Source organism: Pogona vitticeps, chromosome 11 (genome assembly GCF_051106095.1).
Source record: "Pogona vitticeps strain Pit_001003342236 chromosome 11, PviZW2.1, whole genome shotgun sequence".
In the NCBI taxonomy this organism is placed as follows: domain Eukaryota; kingdom Metazoa; phylum Chordata; class Lepidosauria; order Squamata; family Agamidae; genus Pogona; species Pogona vitticeps.
Genome location: NC_135793.1, coordinates 2,287,487 through 2,307,566, shown reverse-complemented (window position 1 = coordinate 2,307,566; position 20,080 = coordinate 2,287,487). Strand labels below are relative to the sequence as shown.

At 40.7% G+C, this 20,080-nt stretch overlaps 1 protein-coding gene across 9 annotated transcripts; it reads left to right on the top strand.

Moving 5' to 3' along the window:
* The first annotated feature begins 1,997 nt into the window (after nt 1-1,997).
* Nucleotides 1,998-19,417, top strand: CHIC1 (cysteine rich hydrophobic domain 1). Of its 9 annotated transcripts, XM_020784364.3 has the most exons (7): nt 2,176-2,448; nt 3,404-3,532; nt 8,605-8,659; nt 11,185-11,340; nt 12,927-12,983; nt 13,715-13,774; nt 15,107-19,417. In XM_020784364.3, the coding sequence occupies exons 1-7, from the start codon at nt 2,219-2,221 to the stop codon at nt 15,155-15,157; spliced, it is 738 nt and encodes a 245-aa protein (XP_020640023.2). In that variant the 5' UTR covers nt 2,176-2,218; the 3' UTR covers nt 15,158-19,417. The 9 variants fall into 9 exon arrangements, with proteins under 9 accessions (XP_072837148.2, XP_078236822.1, XP_078236821.1 ...); XM_078380696.1 differs by lacking the exon at nt 12,927-12,983 and having other exon boundaries at nt 2,175-2,448; XM_072981045.2 differs by lacking the exon at nt 13,715-13,774.
* Nucleotides 19,418-20,080: the final 663 nt, after the last annotated feature.

Genomic DNA, 20,080 nt, shown 5'->3' with positions numbered 1-20,080 from the left:
CTACAAAATTCAGATAAAGAAATGATGCCTCCATTTATTTCTGTTCCCTTGTTGTCTTGGAGATGAAAGAGAAGTGGACATTTGTTTAGGGCTTGTAAATTCCAAACCAATTGGTTTGTGTTTCTGAATGTGAAAGGAGGTCTCGATAAGATCTTCTTGCTGCTCTTTTGTGTGGCGTGTGCTTCATCTTAACACCTCAATGGAGTTTAGGGAACCACTTTAAAGGAGTCTTTGTCCTACAGTTTGTTCCAAACACTCACATCAAAAACAACCTGGGTAGATCAGAAGGATTATTTAAAAACCCAAATGAACACTGGAGAGTGATAAAAGAACAAATAAGTTATGTAAGGAGCTTGCTATTAATATCAAAAGACGGGGTTAATAATTTATCATAAGTAATAAGAGTGTTACAGGGTATGTCTTCAATTTCCTGGATCAAAAGAAATTCATGCAAAACTCTTGGAAGACTTTCTATTCCAAATCTAAACATGAATTTGGAATAACTTTTTGTGAAGTGATGCAAAGGGTGAAGTTTGCATACACAGCTCACCAGTTTGCAAAAATCCTGTTATTCTGTTTCAGCATCTATAACAAAACAAAAACAAAAAAGTAGCACCTTAGCATTTATTTCCTGGTGAGATTTTGTCAGTTACAATCAACTTCCTCAGACTCATGCAGTGAAACATTTAGCCACAAGTTTACGTACACAAAAGAGAGATACATACAGGAACAGAAAATGAAATTTCAGTGTGAGGATATACTTCACTCCATGTGCCTGAGAAATTGGATAGTAGTCTACAAAAGTTCATATTGAAATATATCTTAGTCTTTAAAATATGCCAGTACTTGCTTCTATTTTTGTTTGGTTTTGTTATACGTGACCCAACAATAACAGCTGAGAAAACACACACAGTAAGTTAATATAAGCCAAAGGAGTTTAGAAGCAAGACAAAACTACTGATTTGTAGCTTCATGTTGTCAAAAAGTTAAACCACTGAAAAGTCAGTTAATTTTAATGGCAGTGTTGAGCACATGCTTACATTTATTTTCATATCAAAGGGACCTAACATTATGCTTTTTAAATTTTTAAATTTAAGTTTGCTGCCTGGCTGTAACATGCCCATTTCTCATTTATAGAAGAGATTTTACATAAAACACAACGTGACAGTTCTTTGGTGCACTCACAAACACACTATACATAATTTATCCTGTCTTTTCTACAAACATAGTTGGATTATTTTAAAAAAATTATACACCAATTTTCTCCTCAAGGGAACCCAAGGCAGCTCATACACAATATTGGAAACAACATAAAAAATGGGAGGAGAGAGAAGCACCTGAAGCTTTTTAAGCTTGTTTTTCCTGTTTCAACTTCTAAACCTGTTTATTTATTTAAAACTAATAATAATAAATTATTATTTATTTATTCTTACCCTGCCTTTTTCCTTAAAAGGACACAAGGCGGTTTACAGGTGTCTGTGTGGGCATGAATGTACATACTTGTTAAGAGGGACTAGCACGGAGAAATAATTCAGCAAAATACTGCTTTTCTAAAATATGGCTATGGTTTTGTGCTATATAGCCTAACATGTATGCGGAAGGTGACACACACACACACACACCCATGGCTGCCTCCTGAGGGGAAAATAGCCTTCTTCAAACCAGGCCAGCGGCTAGCTCGACTTTCTCAGCCTTAAGGCGAAGGCCAAACTCAGGAAAGTTTAAAAAAAATAAAAAAGGACGCCATTCGCACGACGGCTCTACACGCGTCAGAGAACACACCCGTGTTGTCCGTCTGTCGGCGCGTGTGAGGGGCTCCACCTCAGCCTACTTGGGCTTCCGAGCCCAGAGGTCGCTGAGGAGAGCTTAAAAACAATAAAATAAAATAAAAACCAGCTCGAGGCCACCCTGGCGAGTTTTGCTCCGACTTTTCCTTTCCCGCCTAAAATCGCCTCAGAGAGGCCCGGGGAGGAGGGGGGAGGGGCCTTCCGCGCCTGCGCAACCCGCCTGCACGCGCGCTCGAGGGAGGGAAAGAGCAAGAGCGCGAGGGAAGAAGAAAAGGAACGGACGTTTCACACACAGGCGGGCGCGCGCGCGAGGGAGAGAGAGACTGAGCCACGACGCGTGCGCGGTGAGCGATCTGGCGCGGCTGTGGGGGAAAGGCGGGCAGGCGGGCCAGTGCGCGTGCGCGTGGGGGCGGGGGGGGGAAACGAGGGCGATGAGCGTCCTGCTCCCCAACATGGCGGACTTTGACACCATCTATGAGCTGGAGGAGGAGGAGGAAGAAGAGGAGGAGGAGGAGGAAGAAGAAGAAGAAGAAGGCGCGGCGGAGCGGGTGGCGGCGGCCGAGACGGAGGAGGCCGAGACTGTGGTGAGGAGTCAGGAGCTGCCACGGCCCCGGGACGCGCCGGAACCCGTGGCTGTGAGGGGCGCCGGGCATATCACTGTGTAAGGACCTGGGGAGGGGAGGGGGCGACCGAGGAGGAGGAGGAGGAGGAGGAGGAAGGGAAAGGGGGGAAGGGAAGGGAAGGGAAGAGGGGGACAGAAGGATCCTCATTCGCTGCCTGAGGGGGGGGGGAAAGGGTGGGGAGGGGGAGGGTGTTTCTCCCCCTGACCTGTTTAAGGCTGAGGGCTCTGGGAGGCCAGGGGGTCTCTGAGCGAGTGCAGAGGGCCTCTCCCCTAGACCTGCGTGGCTAGGGCTGAATGGCAGGCTCGGGGGGGGGAGGGGGGAAGGGAAAGAATCCATTCATCAGTCAATTTCGGATGTAGAACGAAGCCCCCTCCCCATCCGGGAGAGACTGAGAGAGAGAGAGAGAGAGATGGAGAGAAGGCATCTTGGGTTGTGGGATTAAAAAAGGGGGGGAGGGATGTTGTAGGCAATGCTCAGGGCAGCCCCCCCCCCAAAATGTCCTGTGGAAGTCACTCTGACAAGGGTGGAGATGGACAGGCGCTCACGCAAGCGGGACACTTGTAAGAGTGGCCGGTGAAGAGGAGACTCACACTTTTTTATTTATTTATTTATGGTCCAAGGCAAAACAAATTGAGCAACATGAAAGAGCAGAACAACAAAGCAGCACAAAGCTAGCAACATACAGTATACCAGTCGAGAGCACCCAAAAGGCAGGGCTGAGTTTATATTGGATTTCTCCAGGACCTCTTTTTGAGGAGGGGGGAAAATCACTAGATAATCAAACATGACAAGCAGACATCTTTGAGAAGAACTGACCCCCTCCCAAAAAAAGCCTTGATTCAGATGCTGTTTAGTTCTTCTCCTTGTAACATAAAATGCAAGGGCTATGTGGATTTATTGAAACGAGAGCCTCCCGGGTGTGACCTGGGTCATTTTTATAGGGCTTCTTCTCCTCCACCACCCCTTTTTCTTCTTCTTCTTTTTAATCAATAGGGCCGTGGCCTTCGGGATGGAGAGAAGGTTCCTGAGAATTGGCAGAGAGCCTTCCTTTGACCAGCGGGCTCTTCAGGGGCAGGGTGTATATAGGAACTACATGAAGGAAGTGTGGTGGATCTTTAAAAGGTGTGATGGTATGAGGCACACTGCATTCTTTGGTGCTTCACTGGCCTATGTTTGAGGTGTGGAAACCATATGCATTGCTTTGAGTTAGAGGAAAAGCAAAATATAGCAGTAAATAGATTATAACAAATGATGTCTATAGAACTACTTTTATCTCTCGGATTTTAATGTTACTATTGTATCTTGTTTTTCTTCTTACTAGCCCATCTGTTGTAACATATAAAAAGAAATAGTTCTCCCCTCAATACACAATTAATTTGTCAGATTCCTTATTACAGGATGTGGTAAAGGCCACATACTTAGCTTTAAGACAAGGTCAAACAAATTTTTGGTGGATATTATTATCTGTGCCCATTATCCTTGATAGCTAAGTGGTAAATCCATTTTCAGAAACAATATAGTTCTCTACTTGGAGGCAAATGCATTTGTTCTGGAATTGTTCCCTGTTGCCTTGGTTTCACCCCACAGAGCTGACAGGATTGGCTGTGCCCGGAGTTTGCTTCCCAAAGTGAGTGCAGTTCTGTCTAAAGACAGAGGAGTTTCCCTTAGCAAAATCTGAGTATTTCAGTGATCCATATTGAAAGATGATTGTTAGAAGAACTGTCTGTGACATACAGATCTGTGGAAGAATAATAGATTTCATATCCAGCAGGTTTGGTGGTATCATTGGGATGTATATTAACATAAATCTGCCTGAGTTGTTCAGAGTATTTATAGGGCTCTTCTCTCACTAATCTTGCCCATCCCAATAATAGATTTCATATCCAGCAGGTTTGGTGGTATCATTGGGATGTATATTAACATAAATCTGCCTGAGTTGTTCAGAGTATTTATAGGGCTCTTCTCTCACTAATCTTGCCCATCCCTCTGGTCCACTTGTTATCAAATGTGCATCAGCTGAATAGGAAAGAGAGAGCTTTTTTTTCATCTGTGAAAAATGGCTTCTGCTCAGACATAGATCTAACTCCTTTTTCCATTTTTATCTGGAAACAGTTTTGTTAAAGTGAGCATTCTGAGGTCAGGTCTGAATTAAGTGCTGTTCTTATGTTTTCATGGTTATTTTGATTTAGATCATGCGTTTCTTGACATTATGGTTTAAGTATGCTGGCTTAAATAAGTCAGATGTAAATAAATGAGGATAGCTAATACTTTTAATGCAAACATTTTAAAGTTTCTCCATGAATTGCAACTCCACTTTTGGTTGGAGTACAGGTACTGGGTATCTTCTCTGAATTAAATAAACTTTTATCCTTGGTCAGGGTCATCTGTATATGTAAGTTCTCTTACACACATCACACAGTGATATGATGTGTAAACCACTTCCTATTACACCTGTGGCATATGTGTGAATACTGTCTCCATTTATATGGGCCAAAAGATTGTGTAGAGTATGGATAAAGAACTTTGGAAGATCCAGGGTCCAGCTTTCTGCTCCAGAGCCCACCTAAGACTTCACCAGCCACAAAAAATGTGGAAAAATTGTCACTTCCATTACATTCTCCTACAGCAAAATGGAAAGCAGCTCCCATGCCTCTGAGCGCATCTGCATACAGAGCCTAATTACCAAGCAAAGCATGCAGTTCCTTTGAAACCACTGAGAGAATTATTGTTTACTCTAGTGAGTTTTAGCATTGCTTAATTTAAAAGAGCAACCAAACAAAAACAAAAACCCAACCACTCTTCCCTAAGGAATAAAGAAAAATTAGCCTGTTGTAATATAATGTACACTTGAGCAGAATATTTAGCTCATGGTTGCCTAGTTTATAGCATAACTGTTTTTCTAGAAGCCTGTTCTCTGTTGTACATTTTGGGATTGGAGCTGCAGTTTTGTCTTTGTTTTCCTTCTCATGACCATTTTTTCCCTTCTTCTGTAAGAATTTGACAGCATGCATGATTCTGTCTTGTTAGGCCCTGTCTACACTGTGTGTTTTTTCACAGAGTATAATCAAAGAAACGCATGTGCAAAATATTAATAAAAAGGACTGTGTAATGTTTTTATTGGGTAGTGCAATACATCATTCTCCTGCCAACCTAGCAGCTTGAAAGCATGTAAATGTGAGTAGATAAAATAGGTACCACGACAGTGGGAAGGTAACAGCGTTCCATGTCTAGTCGCGCTGGCCACGTGACCACAGAAACTGTCTACAGACAAAACGCTGGCTCTACAGCTTGGAGACAGGGATGAGCACCACCCCTTAGAGTCAGACACAGCTGGACTAAATGTCAAGGGGAACCTTTACCTTACAGTATCATTAACAGTGAGCTTTTAAGTCTTCATCAGGTTGAGCATTGCAGAAGTTGAGGTTCAGTGAGAACAGGAAAGTCTTTAAAATCTCATGGCTGTACCTTAATGTTTCAGGATCTGACCTAACCTAAAATACTCTGCTGGAAATTGCAAACTTAAAGAAAAAATCTGAAGTCTGTTGGTAGCTTCAGGTGTCTCAGACAGATGCCAGTATAGGAACCTGTACCTTCCATACCCATTTTAAATTGAAGTAACAACTAGAAACTTCTTTTTTGTAGAAATTACCAGCATCCAAGGAATAAATTGTAATAAGGTATTAAGTTGTCTACAACTGAGGCATCATTTTCATCTGTTGATGTATTATTGGCTACTCAGTAAGGCCAGTATCACTATTACATGAGCAAATGTCCACTTTAATAGCATGCTTAATTAAACAGTGCAAGGTAGGCAAATATTTAATAGGCACATTAATTGTGTGTGTTTATAAAACTACAGTTATATATTTTGGGCACATTTGAATGGCAGGCTAGCCTTTTCTTATTTTGAATGAATAGGTTTGACTTGTCAGGACAAGTTTGGCATAGAAACTTGTTTCCAAGTTGGCTCCAGAGACAACGGAAGACAGAATAACTGCTCGTTCTGCTGCCAGTGATTGATGGGGAAGGAGCCCGCAAGTGTTTTGAGTTGCACAGAACTCTTTGTTGCACAAAATGGAAGGACGGCTGAATAAACTTTATCCTTGGCTTGCGGATTCTGCTTTGCTTGAATGCTACAACTTTCCACCCCCCAGATATAGGGCAGTGCTTAACAATCATTCCCTACAGAGAAAAGGATTCATATATTTCGGTTTCATTGCAAAATTTTTCGTGTGATTTTTCCCCTACTAAAATGAGAGTCAGTAGCATCATTTTTCTGTTGCTTTGTATATGTGCCATCTCTGTAGCAGCCTTTGCCAAAAGCCTGCTATTGCCATAGGAGGCTTTGACATAGCACAGCAGTAACAGAACAAATGGAACTGTAGCCTGGTTTATGTGGGACCTGTCTAGCCAGGAAAAAGGAAAACAAGGTGCCTGGGTTCTTTTGCTTTCGCTTTCGTGTACACTTTGAGTGTTAATTGAATGTAAGAGTAGGCGTTGGGTATCCCCTATCACCTACTCTTGCATTTATATTTTGGATCAACCACACAACTCCACCCTTTCCATTACTTGAATATGCAATTGAGCATTACTGTTCTTTTAAAATGTTGTTTTTGCAGTGGAATTCTGTGGATCGTATTTCTCCAGCCCATTAGTAGCTGGTGTAAGCATGAATTGAATTCTGCTTAAAATCAAACTGAAAGAGATGGCAACTATGTAGAAGATCATAGAGCAAGCTCTGAGATTTGTTGAATTGTTTTCGTTGTGTACTAACCTACAAGAGTTTTAAAGTGTAGAAAAGTGCAACAGCATGTCAGATGTATCATAAACAAACAACTGGGCTCAAAGAGCTGAATTGAACTAGGCCTCGTGTGGTTTGGCTTGCTGAAGAATTATTTATTGTCATCTGCAGTCACTTGGCACGACCTTAGAGTCTATTTCCCAAAATGCACATACATGCTTTGAAGCCCTTATTTTTGAACGTCCATATATCTGAGGAAGTGATGTGTAATCCACTATATTCTAGGATAAAATAAATGGTACCAGGTGGCCGTGAGTGGCTAATAGTTTGGGACCTGGATATTTGAAGGAAGGCTTCTCCCTGTGAAAACCTGCCCAATCACTAAGATCTGCTCAGGGAGCTCCTCCGCTGTGTCCCACCATCGAGAACAGTCCATTATGTAATGACATGGAGATAGCTTTTTCTGCCATAGCATCCTATCTGTGGAATGCCTTCCGCTTGGAGGCTTGACTGGCATCATTTCAGCACCAAGTGAAGACATACCTATTTATTAGAGCCATTGAGGAGTGAGGATCATGACCTGCACAGGTTTTAGTGCAAAGGTTCTTTTCTTTTTAATGTTTCAATTTCCTGCTGTTTGAGTTTAAATAGTTTTAAATATCTTACGTTTTAAAATTGTTTCCTACAGCTTTGTAACTCACGCTGAGATCCTGCGATACAGGGCAGCCTATAAACAATTGAATAAAGAAATAAGTATAGTAGTTCTCCATAGGGTTGTTTTGTTTTTTTTTAACCTAGGGTGAAAGCAGATGTAACCCTGAGAAAGATGGTTTCAAAAACCCTCTCAGTGTTTGCTTAAGATGCACATCTTTCAACCCTTGCATTTTTTCACCCATGGTTCAGTTTGACATGGGCCACTGCCATTTTCTCCCTGTTTGTAAAATATTGCTATAAGCTGAAAGAGTCACAGAGGTCTGTGTGTGCAAACTGCTTTATAATGTGTGTGCAAGGCAGGTTGCAAAGTCAAGATGGTGCTGCAGTGTGAGCATATCCCATGAAGGATCCAGTGATGTAAAAATGGCTCCTTGTTTGTTGTCCAGAGATAACTTGAGGAGGACGTGCTGACCTGAGAAGGGAAAGGACTGAGAAGATAGCCAGGCCTGAAGCTGTTGTGGTGAGAGGAGTACGCCCAAGACTCCTTTCGTTTTCTCCAACAAAGCTTTCATGAAGAACTGAGGAAACTGAGAGTGGATACTTACAAACAGAAAAATTTAATTGCCTCTCAGTAGATTATAATAATGAAATAAGAAGTAAGGCACTTGGTTTCTGATGACTTGATGACTTTTAAAGTGGATATTGCAACAGTTTTTCTGATCTTAAAAGCAAAGAATAAGTAGAAGTTGGAAGCGTAATATAGGTTGGGTGGAAATACTGTTTCTTTTTTGTTTTTAAGGTTTGGCTTGAGCAACAAGTTTGACACTGAATTTCCCTCTATTCTGACAGGGAAGGTAAGTTGGAGTTCATAACCACTTTAATCTGAAAATACAGTTTTCCATGAAGCTGGCTGTGTCAGGCCAAAACAGTCCAGTTTGTCCAAGGATTTATTATACTGTTTGTGTTGGTTGTCTTTTAAGTTTTCTTTTTGAAATCTCAAGGTTGCTTTTTTGTTTGCTTGTTTTTGTTTCTGGGTGTTGCTGCTTCTATGCAGTTTTATATACACAATGGTATATTTTTTATTCAGAATCAACAACAGTATGAGCAACTTAACTAGGGACTAACTAAAAGGAGACAGAGTAGCAAATAACATTTTGAGTTCCCAAAATTGCTATTTTGTATAAGATACTTAGTTTAGAAAAGTAAGGAGTGAGATAGAAGTAGGAGTGGAGAGGAAAGGAGAAATGTTTGTGGGCAAAATTAAACTAAGCTAAAGTAGCAGGAATTCAATAAAACCACATGCAGGGGAAGGACCAAAAACCCTAGAATAATACCAGATGAAGTATCTCTGTCTTATCCAGATCACACTGTATTCTTAAAGTGCTGGTTATTTTATATAGACCATTGAACAACAGGAGTGTAGTGTGATTGTTCTGTTGTGATAATGCGAAACATATTTTTATTGTATGTTTAGCTCCTGACAAAGGAATTAAAACACATTGGGCTTCACAGAACAAAGTTAATTCTAAGGGCCTTCTGAGATTCCCCATCAAACCCCCCCCCATATTTTTTGCTGAGGATAAGATAGAAAAGTCCATTGTAACAATTGTAATAATAGAGAATATAAGATGGACCTTCATTAGTATACCACAGCTGAGTGTTTTGTTTTCACTCATTTAGGCAAAGAAATCTAGCCCTCAAAGGCATATGAGGGCCTTTTGGAATAGAAAGTGTGAAATATTAGAGAGGAGAAAAAATGAAATAAGCCAATGGCCATCTTTTCCCTTTGCAGCTTGATGACCCTTCATTTTCCCTCATGTTCCTTAAATGGACCATTCCTCAGCTATGACTTCTTTTCTCCTCCCCTAATATGTTTTATCATCCTTCCAAGCTGCAACATGCTGTCTAGAATGACATGTTCAGGCAGAAACCCAGGCATAAATAACAACTTTTTCTGAACTTTGTTCAAGCAGGTGGGCTGTTTCCTCCTTTCGTTTTTTTCTTTGTGGCACAAATTTCAGTTTGCACGAGGGGGCCTTCCGTCTGCCTGGTGTTTTCCAGTCACCTGAAGTAGTTAATTAGGCGGCTGGGGGGGGGGAGAGAATCCAGCTTCCTGTCCTGTTAAAACAGAGAGGACCTCTGTGGGGAAATTGGTGTGCAATGTAGGGAAGTGGAGGTCATAAAATGAACCCTGGGCATTGTGATTCAACACAAGGTGTGATTGATAGAGGAGGACGACGACGGTGCTGGCCAAAGAAGGCAGAGCAGGCCTGCTGGTCTTCGCTTGTTCACTTCCACTCCAGCATCCTGTTGTAAAATGTTATGATCCTTTTCTCCGCCCTTGGTCCCTTTTATGGTGTGCTGGACCTGAAAGGAACTGGTCTTTTAGAATGTTGCCTGAGTGTTTTGAGTTTGTTTTCCAGAGGAATTCCAACATTCTTAACTCTTTTGTAGTCAGGGCTACTATTATCTGGTTTCCTTGTCTTTTGAGGACTGCCACTTTTTTTTTCTACATGGGGAGGGGTGCTTGAAAGGTTTCCAAAATAAAAGGCAGCCCCTCCTGCATTCAACTCCCTCTTGCTAGTGAACGTGTCCTGTGTAATCTTTCATCAGTCCCTGGGAGCTGAGAAGTCTTAGTGCTTCTTAATGCTTTCGTTTTATATAAAATATATGTGTGTGAGATTGGTTCTGAAAGACACTTGCCCTGAAGCAGTTCTGCATCATAGTTCAATTATATTGGTAAAACATAATACTAAAATCAATAACAATATAACATAATGATAACTTTCCTTTGCAAATAGTTGTGCATCTGCAGCAGAAAGATACTAGCAATGTCACTTAAGTCTGCCATGGAAATTCTTAGCTGAGGCCTCATAAACAAGGCCACTAGCTGCTTTTCTTTCAGACTGATCACTAGTGATACCTAGGTTTTATATTCAGATAAATCACTATATTCTTCTGCCCAATACATTCCATGACAGTGGAGGTAGGAGGAGACCTTAATGGTAAAACCTGACAATATCCTTTTTCTTGCACCAGAAGGTTCTAGTATACTTACCTTCATAGGGAGACTTTCTTAAGGCTAAATAGCCAAGAGAAGATAATTCATTTTGATTTATAGTCTTCTTTCCAACAGAGAAATGTGGTTACGTTTATATTGAGATGGACACATTGTTACAGTTAATTTTAAATTATTTAATTTTTTTTTCAGACATTACTTCACTAAAAATTCTTACTAGAATCAATGTAGATAAAATTCTATGCCCCATGGCTGTATGAGAGGGTTTGGTTTTTCAGTCTGTATCTCATAGGTGTTGTCCATTTTATGTGTGGTGGCCATTGGAGGGTTCACCATCTCTCCTGCTGCCTTTTCTTCCAGGTTGCCCCGGAAGAATTCAAGACTAGTATCAGCCGTGTGAATGCATGTTTAAAGAAGAATCTGCCTGTCAACGTAAAATGGCTTCTCTGTGGCTGCTTGTGCTGCTGCTGCACCTTGGGATGCAGCCTCTGGCCTGCCATCTGCCTTACCAAAAGAGTAAGTACCCCTTTTGTCAATTTGCTACCTGCCATTGCTTATCCCCTTAATTTCTGACTTCTGAAATATTTAGCTACCCAGACAACAGCTGTTTTCCGAGGTGCTCCTTCAGTTTGCTAGGACACACTTCCCGGACTGTTGGCCAGGGCTCACTAGAATTTTACCGGAGAGGTGTGTGTATATCTTGAAATAAATTAAAGGCTTCTTAAGTGCAGAGCAGACACCTATAAAGGCAACTTCATGGTCAGCGTGTCCACTTCCTGTCCGCACTATAGCCTTCTCTCTTCCTAGTAACCTCGCCGTAGGTTTGGATTTAAGCCTGTATTGGCAGGACGTTCAGTTGCTTCCAGTACAAAGATACAGCAGGTTTACTCTTGTCGAAAGGCTGCTTCCTGGGTCTCTTCATGATTGACTGCTTTTCACTTTGCCTCCTGCCATTCAGCCTCTGCTCAGCTGATATGTTTCTGCAGTGGTTTTGGTTGTATCAGTCCTGGTGTGGAGATGTCAAAGATTAGCTCACCCACAGAGGAGGACGTTTGATGTGTCTCTCCATGAGTTAGTACTCTGCTTGCTTCCTGGCCATCAAGAAGCACACTCAGAGTGGCAGTTTGCACAGAAAAGTAGGGACCAAGTATGTCTGAGAACAAACCATCCTTGCTTTTCAGAACACTAAAAGAAGAGCTGTGCCCATTATTTTTGAATGACAGCATCCAGAATTCCCTAGAGAATTCTAGGAACTGTGTTCCGGGGGGAAAATGAACAATCAACAAACAAATTACTCCTCTGTGTAAAAAAGTAAGCCTTTTCAGATGTAAGAGAGTAAAGAGTGTCTTCAGTTTTAATTGAAAAAAAGGGTTGCTCTTTCTTCTGTCAGTGTAATAATTTCTGACATTATTACTGCAAGGATTCTTAATTCTCCCACCTTGATCAGTAGCTAAACTACCAGTGATTCCTATGCTAGCATTAATTAAAGCCTCTGTCACTCATTTGTGAGATCAGTTAACATAAATGGCTTGTGTCATGTTTCCAGCCTTTCACCTTCAGACCGCAGCTATTCAAGTACAGTAGCACGAGAGAATATTCACTCCAGAAAACCAAATAGCTGTACAGGACCTAGAACACAAGGTGTGATACATTGTCCTTAAGGTCTGGTTTCCCTGTGTATCAGGGAGCAGTCACTCTTGTGTCTGGCAATTTGAATGGACTCAGTTGAGAAGGAGGTTGTGCTCTTTGTGTCCAGCCCTGCTATAAACCTCTGAGTTACCCTTACAAGATGCATTCAGTTGTGTTGTCTTGCACCCTGGTTTAACTCTGCTATGCATTTGAAGAGGTGTTAAAATCAATGTGGACTTTCAGAGAGAACCGACTTGAAAAACGTTTGTAATGAATTCTTAAAACTGCTCAAAATAAAGGCACCAGTATATTGAAGCCACATAATTACCTGTAAGCCAAATGGATTATTGAAGAAGGATTATTGTTTGCTCAAAATTGTGCACATGGAAATGGGCAGATTCTATAGCCGTGGTTTGCCAAGAGCATATGTTCTGTCTACATCCTGTAAGGTGATTTCTCCCTTTCTTTCATAGACAAGAAGATCAATTCAAAAGTTGTTAGAATGGGAAAATAACAGACTGTATCATAAGGTAAGAGGCGATACCAATTGGGTGATTGCTTCTCCAGTTTGTTACCGTGAGACCGTCCTTGCTGCAGAACTGCAGAGTAAAGTCTGTAAGTTAATAGAATAGGCCAGCCTTCCACAGTTTGGAGCCTTTTAGATTGGTTGGGTCACAATCCGCATCGTTCAGAGACAGCCAGACTAGTAGCCCAGATTGGGCAAGCTGGGCTAAAAAGCTAATGCGTGGCTTTCACATCTAATTCAAAACCCTCAGTGTTATTGCATTTGCTTACTTAGTCATGGGACATTTTTAAGGACTGGGCAGATGAGAACCTTAAGAAACATGGCCTTAGCAAAACAATGGTTCTTACCATCACAGAGGACTAGGTGTGTGTTTGCTTCCTGTATACTGCCCCACAGTGCTAGAGCACTTTTTGGGCAGTTTACAATATAATTATGCAAGGTACATCTTGTTCACCTGCAAAATGGGGACTCCTTGGAAGGATGGGAGGCTGAGTCAGCCTTGAGCTGTCTGTCTGAACCTGTCAGGATCAAATTCAGGTCGTGAACAGAGGCTTAAATGCAGTACTGCAGTTTAACCCCTGCACCACAGGGCTGGTTTTGTGCTCCCTTGTGCCTCCAGAGTGAAATCTTACTAAATATAACTGTGGCAAATGGACAGATAAAGCATACAGTGACATTGTATCAGGCTAAAGACTATGCTGCTCTTAAGATAATGCAAAATATTGCTACTTTTAGCTTGGCTTGCACTGGAAGTTGAGTAAAAGGAAGTGTGAAACCAGCAATATGATGGAATATGTAAGTACTTCCAATTTTTCTATTATCATCTACAAAAGCATTTATTTCTCCTCCACCCTGCCCCCCCCCAACTGCTGTTAGTGGTGATAAGAGATTCTTATGCACATATAAGAATAATGCCGACTTAAAACAAGCACCATACACTTCTTATTAAACCTGAGTAGGATTAGTCATGTATTTTTCAGTGGGCCAATCTTTTGCCCCCCCCCCTCCAAAAAATTAGCTTCAGAATCAATTAGAGGGATTGAGCACATTGGCCCTAGTTTAAAATAGGTGCGGGATACTCCTGTCGCAGGCAGTAGTTGCCTGTTGTGGATTTATTTTAATATATCCACAAATGGCACTTTAGAAAGAGCCATTATTGTGAGACACTATTTCTCAGTTGCTGCCTCATTGCTTCCATTTACTCATGTTGGCACAGTTTCACAGGTTAAAAGAAAAAGCTCATGTTCCTCTGCCCCTCACCCTTTGTTTCTCTTTTTGCTTCATATTCTTATTATCTGTGTGGGTTAGATTTATTGCATCTTGTGTTGGCCCTTGTGTGTTTGGGAAATCTGAATTTATCCAGTAGGGTGGCAAAAATCCAGACAAGAACAAAAGACTCATGGTGCCTTAAGACGAACTGATTTATTTCATTGTGAGGTTCTGTGAGTTACAATCCACTTCCTCAAGAGCATCTGTTTCACTGAACTAGATCCATTCATCTTTAAGGCTCTGCAGCTGTTCTGATTTTCTTTTTGCTTGCCTTCCACCTCCTCCCCCCCCCATGTTGAAACAGACTATAACATGGCTAGCTTGCTGAAAGCTGATTGTCCTACTGGTTATTGCTCTATAGTATTATATTTAAATTTAAAGTGGATATCCAGAATAAATAAAATAAACTAATACCAGTAGTTTTGGAGGAGGGAGCTGTGTTACTCTGTGTAGTCCATGAAAGCTGGCCTTAGAATATAATAGTTAGTGTTTAAGGTGCTATATATTTTTGCTTATTTTTATTTTATTTTATTGGGATCTTGCCTGATCAACTGATATGGATTCAAGCAGATGGGCAGAGAAGCTATGGAACAGTAGATTTAAATCTCCCCTTAGCTCTTGCTGCCACCTAGGGGAGGAAATAACAACTGAAAGCCAGTTTATTGCCCTTTAAAAAACTAAATTTGCCCCCATCGGATTCCATCAAGAGTGCCACTGCAACACCCGAGGCTTTGGAGTGCTTTCAGGAAGCTCGGATGTGCAGTCTGACATGGCAGTTTTCTCTGCTTCTCCCCACAGCTAGCTCAAGATGCCAAAGACTAAGAACTGAATCCTAATGTATCTTTGTCTTTTCTGTAGGTCATTCTAATAGAATTCTTACCAAAATATCCCATATTTCGACCTGACTGAGGAGAACAGTATTACCATACACGTTACCTGTCATTTCCTACCTGTAGTGCCTTGTAGGCGACGTTGGAGAGATGGTCGATTTTGCTGTGATTCTTTAAAAAAAAAAAAGCAGTGAGAAGTCTTCTTTGGTAGGGCTCTATCGTCCTTGCTTTATTACTTTCTTTTGTTTTAGGAAGAAAACAATTTGCACATTTAAAAAAAAGTTCAATGGTAAGGCTTCTGTGTGCACTCCAGACTTTTTTTTTTAAACAGTAAGTGATAAAAGTTGCCACTAGGAATATTATATCGGGGCTGCTTGTCGTCTTGTTCTAAGCATGCTGCCTTATTAATTTCCAGACGTGCCGTTTTCCAAATATAAATCTAAACCCAGTATATGCCACAGTGTACATCACATTCTTTCAGATTCTTGACAGAAATGATCAAGACTAGTTACAGTAATTAGTAATAAAAGTGTTTGATAATCTGCCTACAGAAGAGTTACAATGAACAGTACTAGTTTTCTCCTGCAAATTTTATATGTTGGCATGGGAGGGGTGATAATTCATTTAAAACAGTGGGTTTGTAAGTATTGTGTTATATTTTGCCTCATTGCATAATATAAAGTGTGACATTGCGCCAAGGTTTACAAAATGTAATAGAACTCCTGTTGTTTTATTCTGTATCGATGTATTATGTCTGAGGTCTGTAAACTAACTTCTGATTTTATAGACCCATTTGTGTGCCATATGGTGACGCCATAATGGGGTTGTACACACTACCGAATATTGGGCTCAGGTGCATTTTGTTAAACAAATGCAAAAAACACAACATATTTCCTGTTATGGAAGGTGTTATCACAACATCTGGAAGTCTGATTTCTTGAATATGTCCAGACTCCAAAGAACCACAGTCCAGGGGTGCTCTCGGCTTGCATTTAATACACAGCTGGCCCCCAATCCTTTTGAAAACATGGAGAGGGGTGTTTCACATTCAGTGTATCCTCTTCTGTTTTGGATTCTTGGAGGAGGAGCTAGTATTCATGGAAAAAGACGAAATCCCTTGGAGTTGTCTAAATAAATTATGTGGTTCCATGCCATAGGCTTTGGACTTAAAACTATATTCTATTATTTTAAGAGTAAGCAAACTGAAATGATTTGCCCAAATTATTGTAGTTAATGTTTCAATAGGAGGTTGTAACTCAGTCTGTTAGAGGGATAAAACATCTCTTGATCACCAAACCTATGCTTGGATGTTGTTACGTGGCTAAAAAGATCAGCATTCATCTATTTTTTCTCATTATACTTTTTATACCTACAAAAATACACCAAAAGACTAGGAAAGACAATACAGGAAGCCACCAGCCACCAGACTTGAGGCTGCTCAAATAAGGCCTCCAATACCAGGAAAAATTTCCCAGCTTTGACTGTAAGAACATATTCTAGACCCAGGAGGCTAAAAGCTCATTAGAAATACACATGATTTGATCTATTTTGTTCATTTACACCATGTCTTTGACTTAAAATGGGGAAGCAGCATTGAGAACCTGATGTTGAGCAAAGCATCTTCATGAACCTTATCCTAGAGCTTCTTGCTAACACTCAGGAGTGTATATAGGCAAGAACTTCCTTGTATATATGAACATTGAGCTCATATCTATACATACATCCCTCCTCCATGGGTGGAGTTGCCCATAATGTTTCTGTGTGGTTCTTTGCTCACTCTGAGTCCTCTGCTTGGTCCCTCCGTACACCTGCCATTGCACAGGTGGAAATTCTAAGACATGATATGCCTTCAACAGAGTGGCCAGGTTTGAAATATGAGGCTTGAAATATTAGTGTCATACCCAGCCAGGAAATTCCTTATCGCAAACTGCCCAGTTGGATTTGAAAACAATCAGGTCTTAAAAGTGGGATGACATTTCAACTGAATGCTGAGCTCCTCTTGAAACCTTCCCTTATATACACATCTAGATGTTTAAAGTTCTGTTTAAAGCTGTTCGTGGTACTGAATAAGATGAATTTTAAATGCACCCTAGTGCTGAGCCTATTATGAAAGATAATGGCTGTGATATATTGCCAAAAATGTGTAGACATTATTTCGGGCCCATGTAACAGGAGTTTCTTAAATGACAGCTCACAAACTATTCCCTTTCAAAAGCACAGTATAATCCCACATCCATCCCAACCTTATTTTTCTTCTGCAACCAAACTGACGTGTTCTTATGGATAGTTTTTCTGCTGTGAGAAAAACTATCCACAAGTGTTTTTGACGCTCCTGGTAATGAGTTACGAATATAATCCTTGTGCCTCTTTAGCCAAATCTTTGTTGAGTGATTACAAGCAGATGTTGGTTTCATTTCAAATGATTGTAAAGTTGTGCCAAATGACAAATGAACAGTTATTTTGGTAATGTGTCTTAAGACACATGCCTTCAAATAATAATAATAATAATTCTGAGGGGTCCAGTCCCATGACTCATTTTCATCTATCTGTGGGACTCTCTTCTGCTGAACATATTTTCTTTAAGTATTAGGTGATAAATCATTCCACATTCAGACTTGGCTGAATCTAGATTTCCTCAATGAAAGCGGCCATGCAAGCATCTTTTCAGATGAGCAAAAGCCAAATACATGTTGAGATATTTTCTGGTGAACAAAACGAGGTCCAAGGCTGCTGGTCATAGTGGCAGGCAGAATTTCATTGTTGACATACTGTTGAATTTTTGTAAGTGTTTTCCAGTCCATCTTCTGTATTAGGCATTGCCAGTTGTATACAGTTTGGGACTTGTTTACATGGCATAACAGCACCCCTCCTAGTGATTAATTAGCAGTGAGGAGTTACAGAGATATTGTTATTTTTATATCCTGTACTACTTACATTGGCTTCTGCAATATTTAGAAGCTATTGTATCCAATACCACAGTATGTGGAGAAGCTTTGTCAGCCTTCCCCCCCACCCCCCGGCTGTCTAAATCTATGTATTTGTAACTAAGCAGCATTGCCTTCAGTCTAAAAGTACTGTAAATGACATCTTGGTTCAGTTCCATAACAGACAAATCCATCTCAAGACAGCTTGCCTTCCAGAGAAGGTGTACCCCAAAATCTTCTGTGTCTGTGCAGACTATTCTGAGGTGCAACCCCTAGGTTTTCTTGTGGATATGTGCACCGTTACATCCTCTGCATTGCCTCAGATAGCTTGAATGTCAAACTAGTCCATATTTCCATGACGTCCCTCCAGTCCCACCCTTGTGCATTGTGGGCAACCCCCATTACAAAGATCATTTGGTTCTTTTACTCAAACTTAGTTGGCAGGATGATTTATAATAAAACACCCAGATAACAGGAGGGAAGTGCCTTGAACTGTCAATCAGAACAAAATTATGTACAGAACTGAAACTCTAATGTTTCATTGGCAGGGTGGAAAATCTAAACCAGATGACCTGGTGGATCATATGTCATTCCCTACAAGGTTTAGAGCCATTCCATATGTTATAATTGGTAGAATTCCATGGTGCAGGTTATATGGACGAATGGCATTAGCGACATGAACGCTTTTCATTTCAAGAACTTGCATATTATGTACTAAGCTTAAAACACTCTCTCTAATCTGCTTCTCATTCAACAGTATGTTTCATGAAAATACAAGGGAGCACTTACTTAGACATTCTTTTTGTACATATTTGTGTACAGTACCATACACCTGTAAACTGAAGGCTACCTACTGCCTTCTGTGAACTGTTTGTAGTACGAAAGCTTGGGACAGAAACTGAGTTCCCACAAGTGGCAGTTCATGCATCCTTTGATGCAGGCCCTGGTAAGTTTGGAGACTTCAAATAGGTACCCTTTTTTTTTCTTTTTATCTGCCCCACCCCAAATGGCAGACAATATGGGTAGCACATTTCATTAAATTCAAAACTCAGTTCCTTGACCTGATTAAATAAACTCCATATGCTCAACTGTGAATATTGCATTTTAGTGTCCTAACATATCATATTAGCCAGAAAACACTAGCATTGAGCAATAAGGAAAAAGAACATCAAAGTTATATTGATACTCAGTGTAAATAATTAACCATTGTAGTAAATAATGTTTCATAAACATGTTCACATGCTGCAATGTCTGTGCATTTTTTGGTCTTTATAGTTATATTATTTTTCGTTCATGAAACCTCTGTTAAGTTGTAATAATTTTAATTAACATTTCTATTCTGTTTACAAAATTATAGCCACTTTTTAAATAGGACCTCATGCCTTGAAGTTTTTAAAATAAAGCAATCTAAATAAGGTTTGTTTCTGTGATTCTTTGTATTGATCTCTCACCTTTTTATCCAGTTTGGGGATTGGTTAAGACTTTTCCACCATGAATACCTTTTGGAAAGAGTTTATTTGTAGACAAGTTTTAAAAGCGAGTGTACTACTGTTGTATTGATTTCTCAGTTCAGTCAAAATTTCGATGTTGCATCCTTCACATGCCAGCTAAATTTATGACATGCAGCCATGGACAATTGGTGGTCAATTCTTGTATGGATGCAGCCCTCAAGCAACTGAAGTTTCTTGGCCCTTAACCAAATTTTAATCAAATTATCATGCAGCTGAAAGCTTCATGTTCCCACTTAGAAGAAAAAGGTCAGAGGCATCTATGAGACAGTGCCTGAGATAACACTTGACACAAAGCAATTTGCAAACACCTGTTCACACTTTGTTCTCCGTTGTCAGGTTGGCCTGCCCCATCTGTAAGGTCCTGAGGACACATAACCCATCCCTCCAACTTGTGGCTCTCGGAGTGCTTGTATTTGTGGGCAAAATGTAGCAAAACTAGGTTTCTCTCATGGCATAGCTTTTCCACAAAGGTAATTCCTTTTTCTCTAAAAGCCTTATAGGGTTGTGACTGCCTGGCCCAGCTCCACCAGTAGCTACAGTGTTGATCTGCTCATTTATTTTGGAGAG

Coding starts and splice junctions, on each gene's coding strand:
- CHIC1 (XM_072981043.2), top strand. CDS start 2,219: ATGAGCGTCCTGCTCCCCAACATGGCGGACTTTGACACCATCTATGAG. Junction 2,449..3,403: donor GGCGCCGGGCATATCACTGT/GTAAGGACCTGG, acceptor TTTAATCAATAG/GGCCGTGGCCTTCGGGATGG. Junction 11,341..12,926: donor CCATCTGCCTTACCAAAAGA/GTAAGTACCCCT, acceptor TTTCTTTCATAG/ACAAGAAGATCAATTCAAAA.